At 44.3% G+C, this 26,157-nt stretch overlaps 2 protein-coding genes across 14 annotated transcripts in view; one reads left to right on the top strand and one right to left on the bottom strand.

Moving 5' to 3' along the window:
- The window catches only part of RAB3IL1 (RAB3A interacting protein like 1), a 67,555-nt gene that overhangs the window by 29,155 nt on the left and 12,243 nt on the right, over positions 1-26,157 (top strand). For 11 of the 13 annotated variants that reach the window (XM_083840378.1, XM_083840377.1, XM_083840385.1 and 8 more), the window contains exon 11: positions 6,872-7,009. The exons of 1 other annotated variant lie outside the window; for it this stretch is intronic. The gene's annotated coding sequence lies outside the window, so the exon portion shown is untranslated. Of the gene's footprint in view, positions 1-6,871; positions 7,010-10,971; positions 11,132-26,157 lie in introns of all 13 variants that reach the window. One more of the 13 variants, XM_083840383.1, reaches the window with a different exon arrangement.
- On the bottom strand, positions 28-24,809 carry LOC310901189 (acyl-CoA 6-desaturase-like). The gene is made up of 12 exons (XM_083840371.1): positions 24,302-24,809; positions 18,898-19,008; positions 17,706-17,903; positions 17,239-17,340; positions 16,254-16,379; positions 12,814-12,874; positions 12,238-12,314; positions 11,909-12,006; positions 9,402-9,498; positions 6,849-6,928; positions 5,571-5,696; positions 28-4,716 (listed from the first exon to the last, which is right to left on the bottom strand). The coding sequence occupies exons 1-12, from the start codon at positions 24,506-24,508 to the stop codon at positions 4,665-4,667; spliced, it is 1,335 nt and encodes a 444-aa protein (XP_083696497.1). The 5' UTR covers positions 24,509-24,809; the 3' UTR covers positions 28-4,664.

Below are 26,157 nucleotides of genomic sequence, written 5' to 3'. Positions count from 1 at the left end.
ACACGACTGAAAAAACCACATAGAGCATTTTTTATGGTCAACAAATGGTTATGATTTTAATGAGCCGTAGAATATGCCAGAAAAAAAAAGAATAGTTCATTTTGAGTTACTGAAATGTGTTTTTTGAAGAGTGAAATAATCAGGAGCCATCATACAAGGAATGTGGGTTTGATTTTTTTTTTTTTTTTTTTAACAACTTCTAAAGAACATTTGAGATGTTAGGACTTAGGAAAGCATCTACTGGAAGAGGCCATGGCTGGAACGTGGCCATTTTTACAGAAAGAAAAGGATGTCTTTGCCCTAACGAAGAGCTAAAATTCAGTCAGTGTGATCAGGGAAGAGATTGCATCCTCTACATCCCCTGTAGCAAGGAGATGGTGCCTGAAGCTGTGTCCTGATGAGGCTCTGCTGGTGCTCTGAGCCTCCCAAGCTTTTTTTCAGTAAAAAGTTGGGATCTTAGACTCGTTAAATTCTTGCTTAAAGGAAAATCTCAGTGTGAGTACCCTCATTCCCATCGTGCCTCTCCCTGAAAACGTGGGGCTACATTCCTTGTTAGTTCACAGAGCTGGCGCTGACCCATGGCCTTGGGTAGAATTAATTTCTGTTTGCTGAAGATCTAGGTCACGGTTTTAACCAAGCTTAGCCAGGATGCTTTGTGGGGGAAGGAGGCACGCCAGTAAGGGCACAGCGTGTGTTACCCCTGTACTGTCCCTGCTCCCACAGCTGGGGGAGGACAAGCTCAGTGCAAGACCCAGTTCCCTACGAGACGTCCAGTGATGCCGACTGCCTCTGCTGCAGCCAGGCTCCAGCATTTTCTTCGTGCCTGTGCTCAGTCGTTTCTCACCTTGTGCATCCATGCAGAACCAGTGTCTGTAGCCAGTCAGATACTAGCAATTAGTGGGAGAATACTGGGCACCGGGTTTCAAGTCGCCTTTTCTTCTCTGTCCACCTCCTTGGTGCTTTTTCTCCCACTCATGCACTGCTGCCGAGCCTGCTCCCTTCACACGTTTCTCCCAGCTCCGTACTACTCCTTCCAAAATACATGCCCATATCCCTCCTGCCCAGAGGTTTCTTTTGCCTTCCCTGCACTTGCTTTAGGTAATGCCTTTCTCTTCCAAGCCTCTCTGAACGTGCTGGTGCTCCCACTTGTATGCCAGGCCCTGCTAACAAGTGACTGAAGAGAAGCGAAGCCAGTCAGTTCCTGACTATTGTTTTGTTACTGGACCTGAGACAAGCTGTGTTTCTGACTCACAGCTTCCGTATGCTGGCAAGTGCTCCTGTAGCCAGCGACGTGGCTCAGATGACTTTATCGGCAAGTCTTTGCAGGTTTTTCGAGAGAGAAATGAAATCCACTCATTTTTAGAGAAACTGGTTAGTTTTAGTCCTCAGCTGGAGCAAAACTGTGCTTAAATTGCAGCGATTATATAATTTTGATGGCTAATTGGAAACTGCAGAGGGAAGCTCATCCAGGATTGCTGCATTTTTGCCCTGGGGACAAAGCCATGCAAGGCCATGTGAAGTTTACATCCATCCACAGCCCAAGTTTGCAGTTTTACTGAAACTTCTCAAACATCTGTAGATCAGATTTCACTTTGGTGCTACTTTCAATTTTAACAAGGCAGATTTCTCCAGATGTCCTTTTTTTTTTTTTTTTTTTGTCAGGGGTCTGTTTGATCTGACTAACAGACAGAGAACTCGTACGTTAATGTGCTTATATCACAGTTTGACTTCCATGATAGTGGGCTGGGATTTCTTGGAGGGAGGGGAAGAAACTACATGAGTAATGCTGCCAGAGAGGCTTTGCTTGACATAGTCACCAGCTTCTTATGTTTTCACAAGACAAACTTTCTGAACATGTGAGTACAATAAATAAAAGAACAAACTGCTGGTTAAAAAGCGTTGGTGACCTGTTCTTTGCAGAGCAGACCCTTTGTTCTTGCAATAGCAAGAACAGTGCATGAGACTTGGACATCACTTCTGATTATAACATTATGCTTTTATTTTTTATTTTTTATTATTTTTATTTTTGGATTTGAGCAACTGAACAATTTTTTTTTTCCATGAAAGGGGAATTTTAGAGGGTCTGAAAAAATCAAGTAGCAGGGAGAAAAGCTAATATCAAGATCTATCCTGTCCCTCCGTTCTTCTCTTTTGTACCTTGCCCTAAGGTCTTTGGGGGGGCTGAAGCCCGTTTGCCTAAGGTCCGTCCTGTAGACTGTTGCAGCATGGTTGCTCTCCTAGAACCTCTCAGGTTCCTTCAGCCATCATCAGTTGTAGCTGCTGTCTGCTAGGCACTGTTAGGCCAGGCTGTTAGGTTGGAAGTACTTTGGATTTTTAGCAGAAAAACAGTCCTTCCAGCGGGCAGGTCAGAAGCCAAACTGCTAAAGCAGCACTATTTACCTAGGCAGAGATACAAGTTCCCTGCGGGAAAGTTTCTAGGTGTTAAAGAGCAAATGGTTTCCCCAGGACGAAAGGTAAGATAGACAAAAGAGGACAGAGCTAAGGAGGAGGAAGCATCTGTACTCAGGAAACATCTGCTTTGGAAACAAGAACTGAATGAGCAAAAAAAAAATACAAGCTATCAGAATAATAAGCTGAGTGTTTAAAAGATTGCACCGCTGGTGCTACAGTGTGTTTGTGGTTCTCCCTGCTGGAGCAGAGGCAGTGAGATACATTCAAGGAGTCAGAAACAAATGGACATAGTAAGGCAGCCTTAATACAGCTAACCACAATTGCCTGTTACTGCCTGTCTGAGAAGTTACAGCGGCCAGAAGGATGTTACTGCGTACGCTGTTAGAAATCAGCTATAAAAACTCCTCAAATTCTTTTCAAGTTTTAGGCACCAGCGAGGTTTTGTCTTAACTATTCATGGTGATACTCAAGTAAGGGGCGACAAGAACATGAAAGTAAGCCCATTAGTAGCTGGGTTAGGTTGCAGTCCTACCTATGCATTTCCTTTCTGTAAGCACAGGAATCTCATCTTGTTCTCCAAAGTGGGAGGTGAGAACATGGTTTTGGAAGTGTCTGGCCACAGTCCTGGAGTTGTCTCTGTGTGCAGAACCTTGCTGGTTTTGTGGGACTTTATTAGCATTGAAGGACTTGATAGAATCGAGATTCAGAATTGAACAAAATAATGACACATGCAAATAATTACTGTATCCCTATTGTACTAGGAAACTGCTTTGAGCTGAGACAAGCTGTTGGAACTGGAATGCTGCTTTTGAAACCATGGCCCTTTATCATAAACTAGAGCATACATCTCTTCTGTTGTATTACAACTGAATCAAAAGCCCTTGACTTCTCTGCAGTGGGCTTCGTTGTCTGTTAGTGAAGCACCTGGAAGGTGTTCAACCACACCTCTGGTTAAGCCATTCATGGATTTTGGCAACTAGATGTTGGACAGAAAATGTTGTAAGAGCTTTCTGTAGAAGATTTCACATCACCGACACAGCCTGGTCAATTCTGTTTTCATGCCCCTCCCCAGAAGGCCTGGGGGGGAGCAGGTCGAGGGGTTGGGCAGCTCCTTCTTGGTCTCAGGATAAGGATACACGGTCCGGGCCTCTGACCAGCAGAAACAGTCTTGCTATGTGTCAGGCACGTGCAGACAGGCAGAACTGGGTGTTGCTGAAGTACACTGCCCAGCTGCTCTTGCAGGTGAAAAGATCATTTGTGGTTACAGTGGGGCATGGGTGGCAATTAGTAAGTTTTGTGTCTTATTTCCAGTTTGATTGTTTTTGAGTAAGTTACTGACAATTATAATGCTCTGCCAGGCCTGTTGCTCATTAAAGAAAGAAAATAGACCCTCTACCAAAAGGAGATATTATACCGTGTAAGCCCAGAGGTCTTTCACGGACACTTGGAAATCAGGGCTAGTCAAAAAAAATACAGACGCAGTCCTGTATTAAGAACCCTGACCGAAAGGTGCTGAGACGTTAATGGTTCAGGGTCAATATCACAGCTTTTACTGAGGTGATGCTATGATTAGAGAAAGAAAGGCGGGAGAGAAAACAGAGAAACCAACAAAGGCACAGTAGGGCTCTGAGCAGGACTGAAAGCCACACCATCCAGCAGCTGCTGGTCCCCACGGAGTGTGATTCCTGCAGGCAGAGCTGGCAGGGAACACAGCCCGCCTGAGCTCCTGTTGTGATGGTGATCACAGACCGTGTTATTTTTAAGTGAAACTCTCTTCTGAGTGCCTCTTTTGCACAAACATGGATTAAAAAAAGGCACGAGCTGACACGAGCGTCCTTGGATTGCAAACACTCGCTGAAGCCTAGCAAGTCATATGTGTCTGTAAATCAGGCCTTGTGTGTTTTAGGTAGAGCTAGAATGAATCTTTAGTGAGGAGAAGGTGGAGGGCAGATGTTAAACGCCCCCTTTTTAAATCCCCCTCTCCATTCTACCCTAGCCTTCCCTTTTGTGCAATACAGGCACTGGGTCTCATCCTCTGAAGACTATGCCGAGCACGTTTTAAATCTGTCTGGGTTTAACAAATTGCCTGAGCTCATGCCAGTAGCAGCTCACAAGACAGGAAACTCCACTCAAACTGTGCTTGTGGATACAGACTGAAATCTAGCAGTAAAAGACAAATGTGATTTCTCCCCCCCCCCTCACCACCCACCCCAGCCCTCCCAGTCACTCACACCCCCCGTTAAGATTCATGTTCACTTATAGAGGTAAGCGTCCAGCCATAGATCTCCAGATTTCTTTAGGGACCTGTGGGAAGAAAAAAACGAAGAGAAATTTGCTTGGCTTGTGGATCTTGCCTCTGTCGTTTTGTTCCTACAAAGGATTAGTCTGTTACTGAATCTGGGCATGAATCCTTAGGATACTAAATGTCTTTCCTCAGTATATCAGATAGAGTAAGAGGAGCTAGCTATTTTGCTCTTTAGCCCCCAAAAAGTTTCAGACTCAAAGAGCAAGATCTTCAGGTGATGCCCATTGTACTATCTGCAGTTCCTCCTATTCCAGTTCTGTTGGGGCCTGACAATGCTCAATTAGACTAATCTCCATGCTTTTAGGGAACAGGCCTTTGCTGCTAGCGTGGCTCAAATAGGAAATGGTACGGGCTGTAACCTGATTCATTCCCCTTTGAGTCACCTCAGTTTGCAGCCTGAAGATGTGCTGCCATCTTCCAAAGGCAAGAATCACCAGCTGTCAGAACAACATTTAAAAAGGATATGATTTAAAAAGTCCCTATTAAATCAGTTTAGTGCTGATCTAATCGCTGGTTTCACTAAGCACTTTGACAGAAGTGCTCTGGTTGCAGAAGCTGCTCTGGGGGCTACTTCTTTCTTCTCCCATGATGTAGTGACGCAGCTTCCCAGCTGCTGTCAGCTAACATTGCTCCACTATATCAGTGGAGCTGTGTCACTTCTGCTGAAAAACATTTCTGCAGGTATTCCTTGGATTGTGTTACGAAGGTTATTGCCCTAGTGAAACGAGGTTACAAAATACTGACATGCTGTCTTTCAAGGATCTATAGTGTCCTGAATTCTCTGTAGGAAAATACACAGGATGTTTATGTAGCAATGAATTGCAGGCTGCAGATGGTGTTAAAAGGACCTTACCCAATTATGTCTACAAATGCTTTTCCAAGAGGCTTCTCTTCATATTGGACTCCGTACTTGGCACATAATGACTTCACCAAAGGTTTAACTTTCCAGAAATTGTGCCGTGGCATTGTTGGAAACAGGCTTGAATAGAGAAAGAGAAAACAAACCTGAGAAAACTCTAGAGACTAATCCCAAGGGATGGGCATCTTTGTCTGCCTCCTCATAGGGGCTAATTATTAATGCCTCCTCCTCAAGCTGTACAAATAGACAAAAGAGGCAGAGAGAGATCCGTGCTTTATAGTCCTCTGCTTCCAAGTAGCTTGTGAAAACTGAATGCATTCATTCTGCTGCTGGTGTGTCTCAGAACAAAGCTGTGTTCAAGAGAGATAATGGAAGTCAGTTTATGAGAAAAGGACACAGCTGGAATGCGAGGGGAGCAGGAATGAGGAAACAGCCCCAGACTGTTGAGATAGCTGTCCATTTCCTTTGGGCAGAACTCATTCTTCTTGCCAAATCGGATAGTCAGTGAACCTGTTTTCCACCTCTGGAAGCTTATGGAACAGAGAAGCAGGTATTAGAATCTGGGATCACCTTGCCCTGTGCTTTTCAATGAAGATTTCCTAAGTTGGCTTCCAAAACAGTCAGCTTTATCCTAGAAGACATCTCTTTTATATTTTGATTTGTCACTGGTAATGGGAAGACCAGGCATGGCCCTGGTTTTAATATCTTTCCTGAAACCTAGTACTCAGCAGCGTGTGCAGTCCTACACAGCTGCCTCCAGCTATGAAACACTGAAGTCCTTTTAGTCCAATACAGGCAAATATAAGGTCCTGCACCTGGGGCCACATAATCCAAGAGTGTAGTACAGACTGTGGTGTTCTGGCATCTAAAGGGAGGCTACAAAGAAGACAGAGACTCTCTTTTTACTAGGAGCCTTGTGGAAAAGACAAGGAGCAATGGGTACAAGTTGCACATGGGGAGACTCTGATTGGACATCAGATGAAAATTTTTTACTGTGAGAACAATCAATCATTGGAATAACCTCCCAGGGATGTGGTGGATTCTCCAACACCTGAGACTTTTAAGGTTTGGCTAGAGAAGGTGCTGGACGATCTTGTCCAGGCCCTGCTTTTACCGTGAAGGGTTGGAGCAGATGATCTCTGAGCCCTTACAACCTGGGCTTTCCTATGATTCTGTCTCATCTCACACATGTCTTTAGCAGAGTTTTCCTTGCCTCAAGTACAGTGTTGTGACAATCTGGTAATGACCAAATGATTCTGGGTCCATACTCACTGGTGCTCAATTTGAAAATTCAGGTGCCCGGTGAACCAGTCATTGAAAAAGGACTGCTCGATGTTGCAAGTGGCTGCCAACTGTGAAGGCAAGAAAGCAGCTGTGAATATTAGTGAAGCCTAACCCTGAAATCAGCACAAAGCTCCTCTTCTCTGTGCCAGGTAAGAGAATGAAGTGTGTCTTACTCCACTGCTGAGCTGTCAGAGTGCAGCAGGCTGTCCTTCTGAGCTAGCTGATCGCAGCAAGGGGAGCTTTAATCCTCCTTCAGGGATTGCTGTCAGCTGTTGTGCTGACAGTGCCTTTACAGGTTTGAACAGTGGTCAAGGGACAATACAGGGAGACAGTCCCATTTGGTGACACATCAGCCCAACTAGAGGCTCCTAAATCAGCCTGTCTAGTTGAAGATCAGATGGTTAAAAACAGTACCAGGATGGGAAACTGAGGAAGAAAAAAACATGGACGCAGGAAGCCTACTTTCCGCATCCCATCTAGTTATTGTCCAGTGTGCTTTAAGCGTAAGATCTGAATAATAGAGAAATATTTCTTAGCTACCCCTGCTATTGTAAAAATACCTTTGATTGTCAAGTTAGGTAGTCTTTCTTAAAATCCTCTTGGACTTCTAACTGGCTAAGCTGTGACTTCTACATGGTTACCACAGGAGATATATTCTCCTCACCCCTGAAGTTCTCATAAAATTGCGTCAGTGTCAAAAAGGTTTATCTCTTTCTGTTTCTTTTTCTTTTTTTTGGTCATACCTGCATTTGCTCCCTGCCACATTTCTCTTGTTCATAATCTTTTGCTTTCATAATACCGCCCACCCCATCACTCTTTCTTTCCATAAGTATATAATCTACTAAGATTTACATGATTTACATACTTAATTTAAAATTTGCTTAGGTGTTTTAGTGAATCATGGCATAAGGGAAGGAAAGATAGGGGTGGGAAGGCTATACGGAGGCATCTGGACAGGCTGGGCTGATGGGCCGAGGCCTACGGGATGACATTCAGCAAGGGCAAGGGCCAGGTCCTGCACCTGGGGCACAACAACCCCAAGCAGAGCTACAGGCTGGGAGATGAGCGGTTGGAAAGCTGCCTGGCAGAGAAGGACCTGGGAGTATTGGTTGATAGTCGGCTGAATATGAGCCAGCAGTGTGCTCAGGTGGCCAAGAAGGCCAACAGCATCCTGGCCTGTATAAGAAGCAGTGTGGCCAGCAGGTCTAGGGAAGTGATTGTGCCCCTGTACTCGGCTCTGGTGAGGCCGCACCTCGAGCACTGTGTTCAGTTTTGGGCCCCTCACTACAAGAAAGACATGGAGGTGCTCGAGAGAGTCCAGAGAAGGGCAACGAAGCTGGTGAGGGGTCTGGGTCTGGAGAACAAGTCTTACGAGGAGTGGCTGAGGGAGTTGGGGTTGTTTAGTCTGGAGAAGAGGAGGCTCAGGGGAGACCTTATTGCTCTCTACAGGTACCTGAAAGGAGGCTTTAAGGTAGTGAGGTGGGGACTGGTCTCTTCTCCCAACCACCAAGTGATCAGACAGGAAGTAATGGCCTTAAGTTGTGTCAGCTGAGGATAAGGTTGGTTATTAGGAAAAAATCATTCACTGAAAGGACTGTGAATTATTGGAACAGGCTGCCCGGGGACGTAGTTGAGTCACCATCCCGGAGGTCTTCAAAAAACATGCAGATATAGTGCATACTGACATGGTTTAATGGCAGACTTGGCAGTGCTAGGTTAAAGGTTGGACCAGGTGATCTGACAAGTCTTTTCCGACATAAATGATTCTATGATTCTGTAATTCTATGAAATTGCCTGGCAGACTTTGAAAGCCCGTATTCAGGGCCCCACTAACAGCTACAATTACTGCTTATACTAATTAACGTGAGGTTATTTCTTCTCTCAGCTCAATTATACCAAATTCATATAGCCAGTGTCAAAGTTACTGCCACTGTCCTCTGGGTCTGAATGGGACTTGGTCCACTACAGTAAGAAGTATACTTTCAGTGCATTTATCTTACCAGGCGTTAAAGAGATTCAGAAAGCAGCTGGTTTTTATTTCAGTCCTTATTCCCTTAGAAAACTATAAACTTTAGAAATATACTGAGCTGTCTCTTCAACTGGGGTTGCTATATTTTCAGCACAGGGATAACACGTTGATTTACAGCAGCCAAAGACAGCATTTAGAGTTAACAGTTGATTTTCATTGAGGCTCTTCTACTTGCTCATGTGTGTGCCCACAAATACCACAGGAAGGTCAAATCGTGCTTGAACCTGATACTGCCTCAAATGAGAAAGAACAACAAAGAAATCTTTTGATTGTCAAAGCTAAAACAGAAGTTTGGGCTTTCATGTCTTGAATCAGCATTATTGACTCTGGGAGAACAACTTTATGGGACAGTTCATGGATAGAGACTCTATACTAGTATTTTGTATTTTTTTTTTTGGGGGGGGGGGAATTACTTGGAAATAGTGGTAATCCATCCATTGTTTTGAGTAAATTTCTAATCCAGTTTGGGGTGAGTGGAGGTAGAGATATTCTTTTCCCTCCCAGTTAGTTACCTGGGAGCTGAGCCAATCTTTGTGTTTCTCAAAATCAATTTCCATTGGAATGTGATTCATCTGGGTGACCCACACAAACCAGTGACTCTCCAGAAACCTATAGAAACAAACAGAGAAAAAGCACAACAATTTATATTGCAGACCAGGATCTGAGGTAATCTGGGGTTTACAGGGAGCAGCAGGAGATACTGCATGTGAGGAAAGTATTACTCCAAGGTATGGAAGTAAACAACTCTCTACCTAGGGAAACTACAGAGAATCACTTCTGCAATGAATTTCTGTCTGTCTTTATAACTCTGGGACTAATGTAATTATGATTACCTTTACAGAAGGACATCCTACTGAGCTATCCCTCTCCTTCCTCAGAAGTAGATTGATCGATCTTGCTAATTTTGCCTTTCTGTAAATAAGGATGATCCAAGTACTTGAAAACAAAACAAAACAACCGAGCCCTGATTAGAAGTTCTCTGAACTGTTTTTATTTTTCCAGTTGCTTGCTGGATACAGATTATTTTCAAAATTCACCTGCCCATTGGTGTTAACTTTATCACACTAGGGGGTCCCACCTTTGCTCTCTCTGTACCTTTACTGTAATTCTGAAGTCTGACCTGGGCTGGCAATCACTTTAAAGTGGCTTATTTGTTGCTTATGGTATTAAAACTACATTTTTAGCCCTTGTAGAACAGTCTGCAGCAATGCACTTTATCCAATGCAGGTTTTCTATGCTGAGGCTGAGGTGTATGTTGGCAAGGTAGTTATCCAGGAGCATCTTTGTTCTAGTCTTTAGGCTTGATTTCTGAAATAGCAGATGATCTGAATCTCTGCTTTCACCAGCAGTAATTGCATATAATCACAGACTGGAGTAAGCTAATTAAAGAGAGTGGTTTCGGAAATGTTTGGAAGTCTGGATTTTGATGGGTATTTGTTTTTCCTCAGTATTTCAGTCTAGCTTCTAGAGGATGAATGAGACTGTTTATGTCATGTATCAGCTATTTAGAACAATCTTAACTTTCTACAAACTACTTGTGTCTAGGGTCAAAACAAAACGACATGTTTTTGTTTAACTTTATGCCTTACATATTTTGATTGAAAGTGATGACCCTCCTTACGTATCCTTATTTCTCTGAGCAATGGGAGAGCTGAGTACAAAGGAACATTGTTTCCTAAAGCTCCTGGGGCTCTTCTCTTCCTGACTCAAGTATAACAGAGCTATTATTAACAGGGAACTATCTCCTGATGAATCTTCATGATGAATTAGAAACAATTTTGCAAGGGGAAATATATTCCTTCTTGCATTTTTAGCTTAATCAAAACATTAACATTTTTGAAGTAATAGGTCAGTTGTTGTCAATTTGTCAGCTTGATTCCAGACCAAAAATGTTGGCTATGCATTTACACAAATGTGTATCTTTTGTAGTTCCTGTTTTTCTTAGGACTGAAGTGTTTTGAAGCTATGAAAACTTAAGTCATGAACAGTGACATTAAATTTTTTTGAGGCAAATCTTCATGTTTTGTGAAGGTTTTTGTGCATCTGCTGCTATTTCTTTTTACTTTTTTTTTTTTTTTTTAGAAAATGTTGTTCACTGTGATGAAATGTTTTGCTAATACTAATACTGACTGTGGGACTAAATACCATTCTTTGGTATTAGCCAGAAGAGTTGCAGATATTACATACAAGACAGAGATATGTATTCAGTGCTGCTATCTGGAATAGCGTAACCATCCAGTGAGTAAGCTTCCAAAGTTCTGCCATGCCTGATTCATTTTGGCAGTTCATGTTTTTGTGTCTCTCACTGAATTTTCCATTCATCAGTCATACAGCAGTAATCAAATTAATACTGTTTCTATACTAAGAGCAGCTCTTCATGAGATCTGCTAATGATAAATGGCCAGAAGACCAGCCAAAAATCAAGATACACAGCAAGCACTTCTCCATAGATATACTGAGGGGTGAGAGGCAGCTTTGAAGGGGTCAGACTGGAGCGTAGGGGCAGGAACACTGATCTGTGGTGTGAAACAGCTTCCAGAGGCCGTGACCTCTGTGAAGAAGCAATGATGTATGCATGTAACGTACAGGCCATGCACTCTCCTGCACTGGGAGAAATGGTGAGCATTTCACTTACAGTGCTCAGGAGAGGGCCCGTGAATTACCTTCCCAGTGAGCTGGGAAGGGGGAGGCTTGAGGCACTTTATCCAGCCTCAGACGATGTGGAAAATGCATGGAAGTGTTGGAATCAGGCATCATGGGGAATGAGGAAAGAAAGGAGAATCCTGGCTGAACCATCAAAAGTGCTGAGCACCAGCTCCAGCTCTGCTGAGAGGAAGTAGCACTGGGAGATGATAGGGAGAACATGAGGCAGTGGGAATACTCAGGATAATGCACAGTGAGGTAAATGACTGCAAAGAACCTAAACAGGGAAGGCATGGGGCCCCACAGCAGAGCTGAGACTTGGTTAGCCCAACGCTGGAGGGAGGGGAGAGCAGCAGGGAGCTCCTGTATCTCCTACCTGACAAAAGTGAGGAGAGACAGGGATCCCAGAACGCCATAGAATGGGATGTATGTGATGAAATAGCGCATGTAGTAGCTGAAGGCCCAGGCTAGGTCCTAGGGGAAGAGAGAAAACATCAGGCATCTCTTAGGCTATTTCACATAACATGGCTTTGCTGGTAATGGAGAAGACTCTGGGAAATTAGCAGAAAAAAGTGTGATCCCTTCACACCCTCCCTTTACCAGGCCTCTTTGTGGTGGAGAGATGACTGGCCTCTCTCCCTACTCAAGTGTAATTTCCTACGAGTCAGCTGGACCCCACAAACACTGAGAGAACATTTCACTCACCGCCCAGAACCTGCGCTTGATCATGGTTGAGATGATTTGGATTTGGAAATACACAGGGATGAGCAGAGGTGGGAAGACTGCAAAGCAAAGGGAAATATTTTGGACATCAGAGAGGCAGAAAAGCGCATGACATGAGAGTGACTGAGTGATTTAGGAACTGTTTCGAGGGAAGTCCTAGCACTGGTAAGAGAGGTGATGTACTGGTGATGGGGGCAGTTGCTTTCTGGTGAAGAAAGGAGGCTCTGGTTCACAAGTGTTCATCTTGACTTATCAAAGAGCATCGACAGACCACATGCAGTCATTACATTGAGCCTCTCACACAGAGATTACTTCCCAGTCTCAATTGCTTGCCTTGCTGGCAACATGAAGGATGCTTGGATATCAGTGAGAAATTCCCAACTGATTTAGAGACCCGCGCAGGTAGACCATTAATGAGACTGGAGGTCTTAGGAAGGGCAAGACGAGTTGAGACTTTAAGGAGTTGCTCTGCTAACACAGGAGGGGCTGGAAAGTTCAACAGACTTTCAGGCTCCCTTCACCAAAGGGAAAAAGGAGGAGCACAGTGCAGATACTCACTGAGGAAGAAGTACTCATGCTGGTGGTTGTAAGGCAGGTACTTCAGCTTCTTCTTGCCATACTGCAGGACACAGATAAGAAAGTTCAGTCTTGGACTATGACCCCCACATGTAAGAGAAGATTCTGTGCAATACTTCTTTATTGTCTGGAGAGTTCTGATTGAACTCCCACACCAGTAAAGCTAGGAAGTGTTTTGCTATGGTTAAATATCGTGACTTCATAATAGTGCTACGTGTAAATTCCTTTTTAAAGCCTCCTGTCTTGATATTCAGATAACTTCTTGTTGTGAGCCTGGGGGCATTTTCATGCATTTCTACACCTTCTGCCATGCCTGTGGCTGTGCTAAGAGCTGCTATTGTCTTCGTTATTAACAACACAAATGTAAGGCATAAAGAAATATGACCTTTAGTAAGTCATTATGCAGGATACCAACGGCAGAGCAAGGCAGTGAACCTTGGCTAGTCTTCCATGCAGATGTCCTGCACTGATCCATTTTGGCTTCTGCAGCCATCAGCCCCGCGAGCCCTGGTGGCTTGTAAAACCTTACTTTAACAGCAGTGGGAAAACTAGTGTGGCCCTTTGCTCATATGACAATAATTCAAACGGATGTGTTTAAATCTACAATGTCTGCATCAATAGTTTGATATAAGAATTACAGTGCTGTCACTGAGAGCTGTTCTGCAGCTTGCTGTGTTACTGTGGTTCACCTATGGGCAGCAGATGCAGAGAAGTGCCCCCAAAGGCAGGTTTAGACCTTTGTTGCATTCTTGCAGGTGCCCATTTCTCTTCAGTGAAAACAAGGAGCCAAGAGCATCTGGTCTCCTAACCTTCTTATCTAGAGCTACACAGAAGTGTCTTTTTTTGAGCTCTAACAATGTCCATACAAGGAACTAATTTGCTGTGAGCTCACATTTTTTGCTTCCAGCATAACAGCTTGCAGTGAATGTAAGCCTCGTAGCACCAATAAATAAGCAGTAGCATGTGGAACTTAGAGCAGTGCATTCAGGTGCCTGCATCGTGTAATGCATTGTGCTGGAAGTCTGCTGCAATCAGGAGGTTACTGGTATCAGTAGATTTTGGAAGTAAAGATATACTACTAGGAAGAGTGGCAGGAAAACAAGTATGTAAAAGATTAAGTCTGAGTAGGGATGGCTGACTGAAGAGGAATTGAATTTCTCCCCATAGTTCCTAGTGAACAGCTGCAACTGTCACATTAAACTTCGGGATGGGATATTCTGGTCATACAGTAGAAAGAGCTTCCTTATAATCTTGGGGGTTGAGCGTGGGACTGGAGTGCCCAGTGAATTTCCAATATGCTTGCTGGTCAGAGCAGACCGAAAGAACAGGGACTATAAACAGTACTCTTTCCACTTATGCTACATCTCCAAAGCCAAGGTCATGGTGACCTCCTGGCCATCTGAAGCAAAACAGCTGGCTGTTCCCTGAGTGTCTGTGCAGATAACTACATAACTGACCCCTCTGGTGTTTCTGACAGTCCCTGTGCTGCTTCTCTTTTTTGCGTTTGCCCTCTGACATGCATTGCCCTTGTGGGTCTCCCGCACAGGGAGGCCCTATGAGTTTTGCCTGCTGTCCTCAGACTTCAAGTCACCTGAACTGTGTTATTGTCTAGCAGAGCTCCCTGACGTTTTTATTTTATTTTTACTTTTGGCCTCTGACTTGCTTCTCCTATTGCTTCCCTCTCCACTTGTCAGATCCTTCTCCCTGGGCTGATCACCAGTTCTATGATGTCCATTCTCCTCCATTCTGTTTTCCCATGTCTCTCTCTATTCTAAGTCTATTCGTGACCACTAAAATCTTGTAGCCTGCAGGCAACAGTAACTTTGGGCACTACAAGATTACTGAAAAAGGAATTCACTGTGTTCTGAACTCTAAAAGGCTGTGTGCTAGGCTTATTCTAGAAAAAGATTATGTGCAAGTGTGAAAGAATATTGAGATACACAGACCTAACATTTCTGATATTTTGTAGGAGAGAGATCCAGTTTTCTTTGTTGTTACAAATGTCTACATCCTCAGTTCTTCCTTTAAGTGGTAGACTCACAGTCTACTTTAAAAAACAGTTATCAGGCACAACATTTTCCAATGGGATGTACCAATACAGTGAAGAGCTTAATACTGATTTACATTTTCTAGATAGTGGCTTTTGTATACTCCAGAAGTCTTCCATTTTAGTCATATACAAGAGACCTTTATGCCTCTTAAAAATTGTGTGTGTAAGACATTCTCTATACATGACCATACACCAGCACGTATGTCCCCAGCATATGTCTGGGGTTACTTTCTTAATAGGGTAAAAGCTGAGAAAGCATTAGTTTTTTTTTTCATTTTATATTTCCCTGTGCTGTACTTACTGCAGATGTGTTGGTTTTGTTTTAGGTAGAAATGCTTGTTCAATTTTTTTTAAAGACCAACGTTTTTTTTTCTTTGTGTAGGTTTTTATAAAATAGACGGTAAGTATTTTGGCTCTAGGAGTGGACAGGTGGAATCAAAATACCTTAACACGGCCTGTTATTCATTGTGCAGCATGTTGGTACATAGTGTAAGAAAACGGTTCTGGCTGATGACTGCAGTAACCTAGATTAACCCGAAGAGTTCACGTTTGGTTGGGCTCTGACCCCAGTCTTTGTGTAAATTTTAAAATTCAGGGCTAGATGATGTCTGAACATCTCCACAGTGAGGTGGGAGTGTGATCATTTGTGACTAGCTTATACCAGCAGAAACTTTCCGTATACTTCACCTGCCCAAATCAGATTAGCTTTGGTGTCTTACACTCTCAGATCAAGTCAAAATCTCCACAGATTGTGCTTCATATAGAAGAAGGGAAAAAAGAGGAAAGGAAAGGGGAAAAAAAAGCAGGAGGAAATTTCTGTGTGTATGCAAGCAATACAATATCCCCGCACATGCATGGCAAAGGCTCCAGTGGAGAGGACGTTGTCAAGACTGTCTGGAGCACAACTGGAGTAATATTGGAAGATATTTTATGTGGAAATGGAAGATCAGTTTTGAAATATTCTTGATGAAGTACTGAGAAACACCACATTTTCCCCTTATGTCGATATTTCTATGCAGAAGAAAGTTTTCTTTTTCAGCTTTCTACTTTCTTTATGGTCCCATCTTCATTTGCTTTTCCCAAGATATCCCCAGATATTTTTTCCTGTGGTCAGCGTAGGAAATGGATAGGGAATTATACAGTCAATATTGCTCTTCAACCCAAGGTTTGGGAGGGTGTAAAGGCCAAACTCCTGTCAGAAACCAATAGATAGATGAAGTCCCTGGGAGAAGCACGTCCTTCTTCAGCATTGCTGGAAGTCTTGACTCTGTAAGTCATGTCCAGCAACGCTGACAAATTCCTGGTTTTGCACAAGCATTCTCTGAAGCCCTTTAGGACAATAGTTTTCCACTTTTTTCCCCCTTTGCCTTACCTCAACAGGCTGTGTATCTCCAAGGACAAAAACATGCAGCATGTTCACATCTGGGTCTTTCTTGAATATGTTGGGCTTGGCATGGTGTTGGAAGTGACGGTGGTTCCACCAGTTTGCAGAGGCGCCCTGGGCAGATACAAGGAGTTAATCCATGCAAAAGCGCAGTTCCTCTAGTGGCAGTTGCGTTAAAACAGTGCCACTCTGATTGTGCCCAAACTAATATTTGCTTTTATAATAGCAGTAGGTGGCTATGGTGGCAGTTACTATGAGACTGCTGGTTTCAGAGGGCCCATGTCAGCTATGCCAGGCTGTTTTGCCCTCACTAAAGATCAAATAATTTGAAAGAACAGGCCATAAATATACACTCGGTGACTTGCATCTCACAATATCTTCCTACAAGTGAGGTTGTTATGAGTAGCTGAATGGTAGGCTATTTCCACTTGGTGTCTTACTGATTGTTGATGCTGCTTTCCCTCTACTGCGCAGGAGGAGCCAGGCAATGCAAAGTAGGTTTGGGAGAATGGGCAAAGGTATGTCCTACCCCGCTTAAGTTCCTACTGCAAGTAGGTGCTGAAATGCTTGTCTGCTTTGGACCTTGCCCATGATATAATTCTGATAATACCTTGAATGGATGGGATATATCAGGATGGGACACTTAAAAAATACTAAACCGTAGTGGGAAGCATGTGGAAAATATGACGGTGTTAAAATAGTGTTTTATGCAATTTAATGAGCTCTGTCCTCAGCTGCTATAAATTAGAGCAGTTCTACTGAGGTTTGTGGAATTACTGTGTTCTGTAACAGCTGTAGTTGTGCTCTCGTATCTCTCTCTTCTATGCAACAGCTCCATGTGCAATTGCTCCCTAACTTCTCCTCCCTGCATCTGCTCGCTGTGGAAAGGCTAAGAGCTGCAGTTTCCTGCTTTGATGTAGTCAAAGCGACTGCAGCTATTTCCACAGTGCCCTGTGTCCCCAGTGACCTTTACCTTCAGGTGTCCAATCACAAACTTGTGGACAAGATGGTTCCAGGAAGACTTCTTAAAGACAGACAGGTGTCCAAAGTCATGTTGCAGCCACCCTGCCTGGGCCTGGGATGATGGAAAATAAATCAGTTAGAGAAGTGTTTGAATGTTGGCAGGCTCAGTGCTGAGACCACATCCCTTGGGAGCCCGAGTGCTCGACCACCCTCTCAGTGAAGAACCTTTTCCTAACGTCTAGCATGAGGTGTCATAGATGGTCTTCAGGGAGAAGAGATCAGTGCCTCCATCTCCTAGAGAACAAAAGGCCCAAGAGGCAAAAAAAACGTGTGATGCAAAAATCACCAGGGGCAGCCAGAAGGCACCGTGGGGGAAGATGTGGATGTTTTTCCTATTTGTATTGGTCTAATAAGAAAAGTTCAGTGCACGTTGACCTCACTGAGTACCCGGTATGCTCTGTGCCTACTGCTTCTTACCTGGGAAGTTGCAAGGATGAACGCAAGGAAGAGAGTTGTGATCCACCCGGTACCGAAGTATGAAACCAGTAGCCAAGCCAAAGCTTCCATTGCAATGATATGGGCCAAGTAAAGAGAGAAGAACAAAGGGCTTGCTCTGAATAAATTCATGTCCTCCGCTGTCTTCCTCAGGGTCCGGAAATCCTCCACCAGCTGGGACTGCAAATGGACACGTAAGACACAGCATGCAGCTTGTGAGTAAGTCTGAATGTGTCCAGGGAAGGCTCCATCCTAAGGACCTTGGCTGTTTCTTGCTTTGGTTGGCTACTCCAGAAGTAAGGAAGTTCTAATCTCCGTATTCACACTGCTTTCTAGCTTTTCAGAGTACTTTCCTATGAATAAACACCCTGGCTGGCCTCAGCCTGTGTCCTGACCTTTTGCACCCTGAGCTAGGAGAATTCTGTGAATCAGCAGCACTACCTTGCTATGTGGAGAGTCATATCTGTTGATGACTCTAGTCTGAATGAGCTATGCAAGTATTAGAGACAGCTGGAGAATGAGAGAATTCAGTCCTATTACTTAAGCATAATTCCAAACCTTCTGTGATGAGCACCCAATATCAGAGCACCTGTGGTCTATTCAATACGTGGGTTAGCTGGCATGCAACTGTTCATCAAGAGCCTTCCAGGGTTAATACTGCTTAGCATTGTCTCTTCTGTTGTGAGTGATACACATATATCGATAATCATGATCAGCCATAAGCAACAGGATTGAGTTTTGTAGCAGGAACCAGTCATGCTACACACAATGCCTGAATAATGAATAAATGAACTGTCTGGGAGGGGTACAGGGGCTGGCTTGAGGATATGGAGCGGATGGAAAAGGTGCTTGCTGGGTTGCTCCTTTTAAGCAACCCCAGTGAAATGAGACATCTGTTTCACCTCACCTACGCGTACCTATTGCTCTGCCACTCATGGCACAAATGCTTGTACAGAAGTCTGAATGTTTCAACTCCCTCTCACACACATTTTTATCTATGCACATTGCTGCACAGAGGTGTTCAGCAACAGAGCACCTTTCTCTGGAGCTGCCTGTAGTGAAGACATCTGCACAATCTGTCTGGTGTTTTTTCCACGTCCTGGAGGACATCCTGAGAGGGAAAAAAAATGGTGGAGCATGCCCACAATAAACCCCAGCTCAGAAAAATACTCACATTTTTATCTCGGTCTTGGCTGGGTTCCCCTGGAGCAAGCTCTCCGATAAGTAACGGCTTGAGAAACTTTTGCACCAAGGTGGGATTGATATGGAAGGCCTGGAACGCATCCTGGAATAGAAATGTGAGTAAATGTGAGATTGAGGACTAGCTGGACTGACTTCCATCTCTGGGATTCAATGCAGTACTGCTAGTAGAGAAGATATCTGCTAGAGGCTGCTGAATTTGCTTACCTGGTAGAAAATAAACGGCGAGAACTGGGATGCTATCTAGACAGATAGAGAAAGGCACCTCAGGAAACTTCCTAAGCACCTAAATACCTAAGTCCTGCTAATTCCCTTGGAAGGCAGGCCAACAGGAGTTTGTGCAAATCCCCTCTAGGATATAAATTCCCTTTGAAAGTCTGCTGCCTGGAGGCAATTCAGGAGAGGTGTTTTTTATAGTGTGTTTGATTTGATGTTCACCCAGAGCATACTGCAAAGCGGAGAATGAATTCGTCTAATAGATCACTATAGGTTTTGGTTTTACAGAACAAGTGCTTTTACATACCCTCAAGGGTATTGATAATAAGTGTAAGTCCTTTTGTACTGAAATCAGAAAAAAAAAAAAAAAAGCTTAAACCTATCGAGGTACTGTTATGTATTATTTTTAATTCCTTTTCTTCACATCTAAATTTTCTAAAATTGATCATCTCAGACCCTGATTATTCCATGCAACATCATTTATGAGTCTGGTGCATTAACCATATCTTTTTTTTTCTATTCCTTCCTCATTCTGTATCTTCTTGTGTATCTGTGTCCTGCAGATACCTCTTGGGAGCATATATTTGATGCATTTGCTGCTAGTAGTGAAGTCTTGCACATCTCTCCTTTCACGTGGCATGGCTTGGATTTTAACTCCAAAGGTAGCAGCAGGGACAGAAAGTTCACCAACGTCAGAAACCCTTACACGATCCTTACTGCACAGAACTGGAATTAACTCTAGAACCTAGAAGAACTGTAAAGATGTAATTCCATGCTGTTTTATGACTGCCTGCTCTCTGGGTCCCCACGTTAAACCACAGCCCTCCTCTGTGAGATGGTCTTTGGCAGGACAGCTCCAGCTATGAGGAAGGCTTATTTTCTTTTGCTCACTGTGCTCCTTCTACAAGTAAGATTCAATCACATCTGTTGAAACATTGACATCTTTCATTTCTCATAGAGGCGCAAACCGATGGACCTCATGGAGTCCAGAAAGCCCATGATTTTAAAGGAGGGGTAGTTCAAGAAAGTACGGGTTCATCAAACAGCTTGGCTAATGATTTGTGCTATTATGACCTCCTTTTCTCATTGTATTGAAATCCCTGTGTTGTTCATTTTATGAGTAAGTAAAATAGAACTGAAGTATGGTCAAAAAAAGAAGTCAGGAGTACCATGCTTCAGCCTTTCTTCTTTTGTCCCATTTTCTAACCAAGGACCAGCTAAAATCTCACCCCTTGTTCTGAATGGGAAAGACAGATTGGAAAGTGCTCATTGTTTCTAGCTGACCTTCCTGTGAGCTGAATTCCATTAATAGGCCAGCTCTGGTGTTCATAATTACCACCAGCAACTTTGGTTCCAAAGTCCTCTGAAACTTTCAGCTTATTCCAAGATTTGGCACTGAGCTTCAAAGTAATACTTGGACCATAGACATTTCACTTGTACGAGGCAGGAGAGTGAAAGCTGGTCTCTGCCATTTAGCTTGAAGTTAAAGAAATAATATATGAGAAGAGGAGCAACAGAAGGATGGGGAGAACAGGTTTATTTATTTATATATATATATATATATATATAAAATTTATAAAGATTAGAAAAGCCTTAAAATGCCAGAGGCTATGGGGGAAGATGCAAAGAGGAGAAAAAATGTCATTACAGCACATGGGGGAGGCAAACTGAAATGTACTGGACTTTTCTAGTTACTCTCAGCTCTCATGACATTGCTAAGTGTCCAAACCATCCCATTCGGAAACAATTTCAGAAACAAAGCGATATCTGTTATCACGGGGGAAAATTTGGATCAGTTTGCCCTGTTCTACTCAGGAAGACTGCCACACTGGCAAAACTTACCCCAATTTCAAGCATGAGTGAGACCAGTGCTTTCTGACTGCACTGTTGTCTATTGGTTTTACCTTACTGGTGCCAAAATGAAGGTAAAACTCCAGGGCCAGCAAAGCTGATACTTACAGCCCTGTTCTGCAGACAATTTGAGTTTCCCTGGTATAATTTGCAGAAGATGTGAAAGGGGAGGGAAGACCAGAATAGTGGGGAAGTGAGTATCTGACTGTGCCTGCTACAAGGTTGTACCATTTTGAGATGAAAAGTATGACAGGTGGAAAAAAGGAGAAGGGTAAAGAGGGAGAGGGTGAACACTTAGGAAGCATTGAAGAATATTGTCTCAGTATTGTTCAAGTTAATGGAGGAAAACAATCTTTGGAGGTCTGGCTGGCTACCTCTTTATCTCTGTGATGGAGATCACTCAGGTTTGTGTAGTGTTAGCGGCAGGGTGACTCAGAACAGCAGCTTCTGCCTCACTGCCTAGAAGGTATTTCTGTTCACCTAAGGCTTCCCCGGCAGTAGCACATCTGTTTTCTAAACATGCTCTGTCATGACTTTTCTGGGGAGAGGTCTCTTCCATCTCTGAACCCTTCTTCCTTGGTTGGATGAAAAGTAAAGGTTGAAACTGGTCAGAGATGTAAGCATGCATGTCAGAGCACGGTTGTTACGTAAAACTATATACACATGTATATACTATATACGATCTTCTACTTCCCTGCCCTCTTGAACCTATTCCATGTCGAAAGTGCTGTTAGTAGGAAAGTTTCACCTTTACTGGAGGTGGCTGAAAAGTAATATTGGGTAGAGAATGGGATTTTTCAGTATAGTCTCCAAGCAGGAGAGAGAATAACATATCCTAATATTCTTACCATCATCAGAGAGAAAGCTATAGTGAAGGAAAAATTGCTTTTTGATTTGCTATATCTCAGGTGTCTCCTTTACAAATAGGTCCTGAAATTTGGAATTGTCCTCAAATCTGTATTGGAGGGAGATAGAGAGCAAATGCTGTAAGATAGACTCTGGAAAATGCCACGAGATATTTACACCTGACCTCTCAGTTTGGTGGTCTATTGTCCAGATAAACTGATGTGTCTTATGAGAAGTGGGAATTATCCCAGCTGTTTTTGTGAAAAAAGCTTTACTTTTGTTGAGGTATGAGCTGTACATAAGCATTGAAGCACTCAGTGCAGTCAGTGCAAAGACATTTTTTCACATCCTTGAACCTTTCTAAAACAGAGAGGCTGGAAGGTGCCTGCTCACATTTTAAGTCTTGTTCATTTACTGAAAGCAACTGTGCATGATGTGATGTCAGAACATGTTCTCCCAGTCTGGTGTGCTGTACCAGTATCCTAAAGTATGGCCTAAAATGAATGAATGCCTAATATTGTTAGTACTTGTAGGGGAAATTCATGTGTAAGCTAGCCTGGGCACTCTTGACTTGATCAGCATCAGCTGAGCATAAAAGCTGTCATGGAGCTTTTCAGTCAGCTATCTTGTGAGCATCCTGAAATGAATTAGCTCACGCATCACCAACCGAGTTATTTAAGAACGTGGGCGTAGAGTTCAGTGAGTCTGTCTGTGGGCAGTTTGTGATAGATTGGTACGCCTGATCCTCTAGAGCATTGGTAAAAGATAAATGGAGAAGTGGCTGAAGTTCCTTTGGTGGACCGTAGGTCCTAACTGCATGTAATGCTAAGGGGAATTCCAGAAAGCCAGAGCCATTCGAGAACTAGGAATGCAAACACCTTGAACTGAGTTTTTATCATTGCCTTTTCCTCCTCCTAAGCTCTTCCATTTGTGATATCTCGCAACTCAAAATGAGACGTGTTAGTAAAGCCTTGACAGACTCAAGGACAAGGATTTCTCACTCTGAATGCGAGATTTTTTTTTGGTATTAAAATGTGATTCGCCATAGAGAAGTTGGAATCTAGATACCAATTCCATTTTAGTGCTCGGGATGGAAGGGACAATTTCAGAGCACTCTTAAGACTGTGTCTTGTTGGAGTATGCTCTGAGTATAGTGGGATGCAAGGTACTCTGGAGAGGTGGTAAGAGAAGTTAAAAGGATCGGCAGTAGCAGACTCACAAATCTGTTTCAGTTTCCCTTGCAAAGATCAGAGACAAACACAATAGCAGATGCTTTTTGATTTCTAGTGGAGGTATTAAAGTAAATTCTTGGGGACAGGAGCCCAGCTCCTCTGATTTCAGCAGTCCCTGCACTTATGTAGCCCAGAGGAAATCCTCACCCAGTTACTTCTTTTAGAGGGAGAAAGCTTTTCATTCAGAGGTTTTACTGGAAGGGGACAGGAACACCAAAATGCATCTCACTGCTTCAAGGAAACCAGTGGAAAATAACCACAGACCTCAGGCAAATGGAGAAGGAAAGGAAAACGTAGGTAATTCTTGCCGATTAATTCTGTCACATGCACAGCCTCCTTGCTAAAAGTGTTAAGAGCCGTGGCAGATAAACAGTTAAAGTTACAGCTCGATCCCTTCTGCTGCTTACCATGCCCATGGAAAAGCTCTGAGGCAGTTTAAATTTGTTAACTCAGGGCCGGCATTGGGGGTGAGAACACGCTCCCTGTATGCATTTCTGAAGTAGGTGGCTTTGGGAGAAACTGCAGACAACACTTTCTGAAACACTTTGTTCCTTTTTTTTTTGTTTTTAAAAGTTGCTGAAACACGAGAGGGAGCTGAAACAAGCCAGCTATGAAGCGTAGGAGCAGCTGTAGTGGCAGCAAACTTTTTTTTTTTTTTGTGCCCTGTAGAAACCTGCAACAACATTTTCTCGAGAATTCTCCACGGGGAAAAAGCTAAAAAGCTCCTTGTTTTAAAGCCTCAAGCTCACCCTGTTCAACAGAAGCATCTTTGAAACGCGGACCGGCCTCTTTTAACCCTTTCTTGTGTTTGCTTTCGGTGTAGCTCGCATAACTATGCACTGCAGAGGGGAAGACTCCCGACACTTTGGTTACGAGGCGTCGAAAGACAGCGCAAAAAAGAGACAGAGACAAGCGGCAGGGCTTAAGCAGAGCCGAGCAATGTTTACCACCCCGCTCTTCCAGCTGTTATTGCCCTGGCTCGGGGGGGTTGGCTGCCAAGGAGTCGCATCAGTGCGCGCCGAGCGCCCTGCTCCTCGGTGCTAGAGCAGAGATGAGCTGCAGGTGTTAGAGAGGGGGGGGAGAGGGCGGCAGGCAGCCGGCTGTGCAGGGAAAAAAAAAAAAAAAGGCAATAAAAGCTCCTTCTCAGTAACCGTGAGGGTGGAAATGACCTGTCAGAGGCTGCTGGTGGAGCTCGGAGGCAGCCACGCGTGTGTCCGTGCGGGGGGTGCTTACCGTGGCATCTTCCCCGGCGCAGTGGCTGATCACTCGGTGGCCCCCCGGGTGCCTGTTTGCCCACCGGGTGACATTGTACACCTTGCGCTCTATCACCAGCCACATGTCCGTCCTCAGGTTGTGCTTCTGGATCTCCTCCCAGGTGTAGAGGGGGATCTGCGCCTTGCACTCCCCCGACTCCTCGCCTTTCTCCCCCCCTTTCCCCATGGGGCTGGCTGCTTCTTTGTCTTCTGGCCAACGGGGGGGGGGACCTGTCTGCGCTGCCCAGGGACGTGCCGGCAGGGGAAGGGCTTTTCTCGCTCGGTTCCCCTCAGCTGATCCCCTGTCCTCTCCCTCTCCTTTTGCTCATGTCCTCCCTCCTCTTTGTCTCCCGCTGCCTGCCCCTTACGATCTCTCGGCTCCGTCGCTTGCTCGGAAGTGCCCCCTAGGCTAATTTCCCCGGCGCTGATGTACTTTCACCTCGCGCGTAGCCTCCTTTCGTGGGAGGCTCGGCCCATTCCCCCCGCACCCCCCGCATCCTCCCGCGTTCAGTACCGGTGAGGTTTCCCCAGGCATCAGCAGAGCTCCTGCACCAATCCCGGCCCTCCCGAGGCCGGGCTGGGCCCTGCCATTGGTCCCGGGCGATCTTTCGAAGGGAAAAGCCGGCTGCCGGCCAGCCTGCGCCGCCCGCCCGCTCCGGGGGGCGAGCAGCGGTGGGGCCGGCGCCCCCCTCTTCCCCTCCCCAAAGCTCCTTTTTTTTTTTCCTGTTTGTTTTCTTTTCGTCAGGACTTTGGCTCCTGCTTTAAAGAGCGTTTTTTCCCCCTCATTTTTTTTTTTTTTTTTATTTTTTCCCCCCCGAGAATCACTGCCTTGTTTCTTAGCTAGCGGTGCACTTAGAAAGGGGATTTTCGGTATAGGGAGATTTTGGTATGCTGCCTGAAATGTACGTTGTTTACCTCCGTTTGGACATGCTGCCTTACAGACTCAGGGGCTGTCAGACTCAACAGTTTCTTCCATCACAGGAGACCTGTTTGTTCTGCTCGCAACAGGCTCGGCTAACGATCCCCTGCTCAGGGCAATGCTTTATTAACAGGGGAGAAAGCGCTGTCTTTTCTTTGCCGTGGGGCGCTTTATAATAAAATAAGCCTTGCCGTTAGGTTATGCAAGGCGTTGCAGTGCAAGAGCAAAAACAATGGACCAGCATTTTTGCTGATGTCTATCTCACGTCTGGGGATATCCGTGGCTGCTCTCCAGGGCAAGGCAGTCATGATCCGCAGCTTTCCTGGCAATAAGTATCCTTACTTGTGACTGTTTGCTTTAGTAAGTGGAAGGCTTATTATTCCTTTCTCTAGAGGCACTAGCTGATTTCAAGCAGACTTCATACACAAGCTGTTCAAATGTTTTAGGCTACAGATTGCCCGTCTTAAGTTACAGCATGGAAGTGTTTTTCTGCTGTATGATCAAATCTTAGGACAAGAGCAATGCTGGGTTCGGTAGCTTGGACCTTCATTTGTCTTGTGTTTCAGTAGCCCCGTGTCTGCAAAAGTAGGAGGAAAAAACCATATGGTAAACTATTAAATGTTTTAATTCTATGTATTTATTTACTCTTTAGCCTTCTACTCCATGTCTCTGCTGAAAGAGGGGGCTTATACATACGATAAGAGACCACCTCCTTCAGTGAAACTTCAGGATACATCTCCAGCCATGGTGCTGTTGTGCTCCTGTCCAGAACCAGCCTTAGTTTAGAGCAGGCACAGATAAGAGTGCTCTGGTTTTGCCTGCTGCCATGGGCTTGAAGAAGCTGGGAACAGTGACCAAATAATTAAAAATCTTTTTCTCCTCTCCTTCTTCCCACCTACACTCCCTACATGGGCTAT

The sequence above is a fragment of the Anser anser genome (assembly GCF_964211835.1).
Source record: "Anser anser genome assembly, chromosome: 5".
NCBI classification, from domain to species: domain Eukaryota; kingdom Metazoa; phylum Chordata; class Aves; order Anseriformes; family Anatidae; genus Anser; species Anser anser.
Note: the sequence above shows the minus strand (reverse complement) of the source record. Positions and strands in the feature narration are given on the sequence as shown.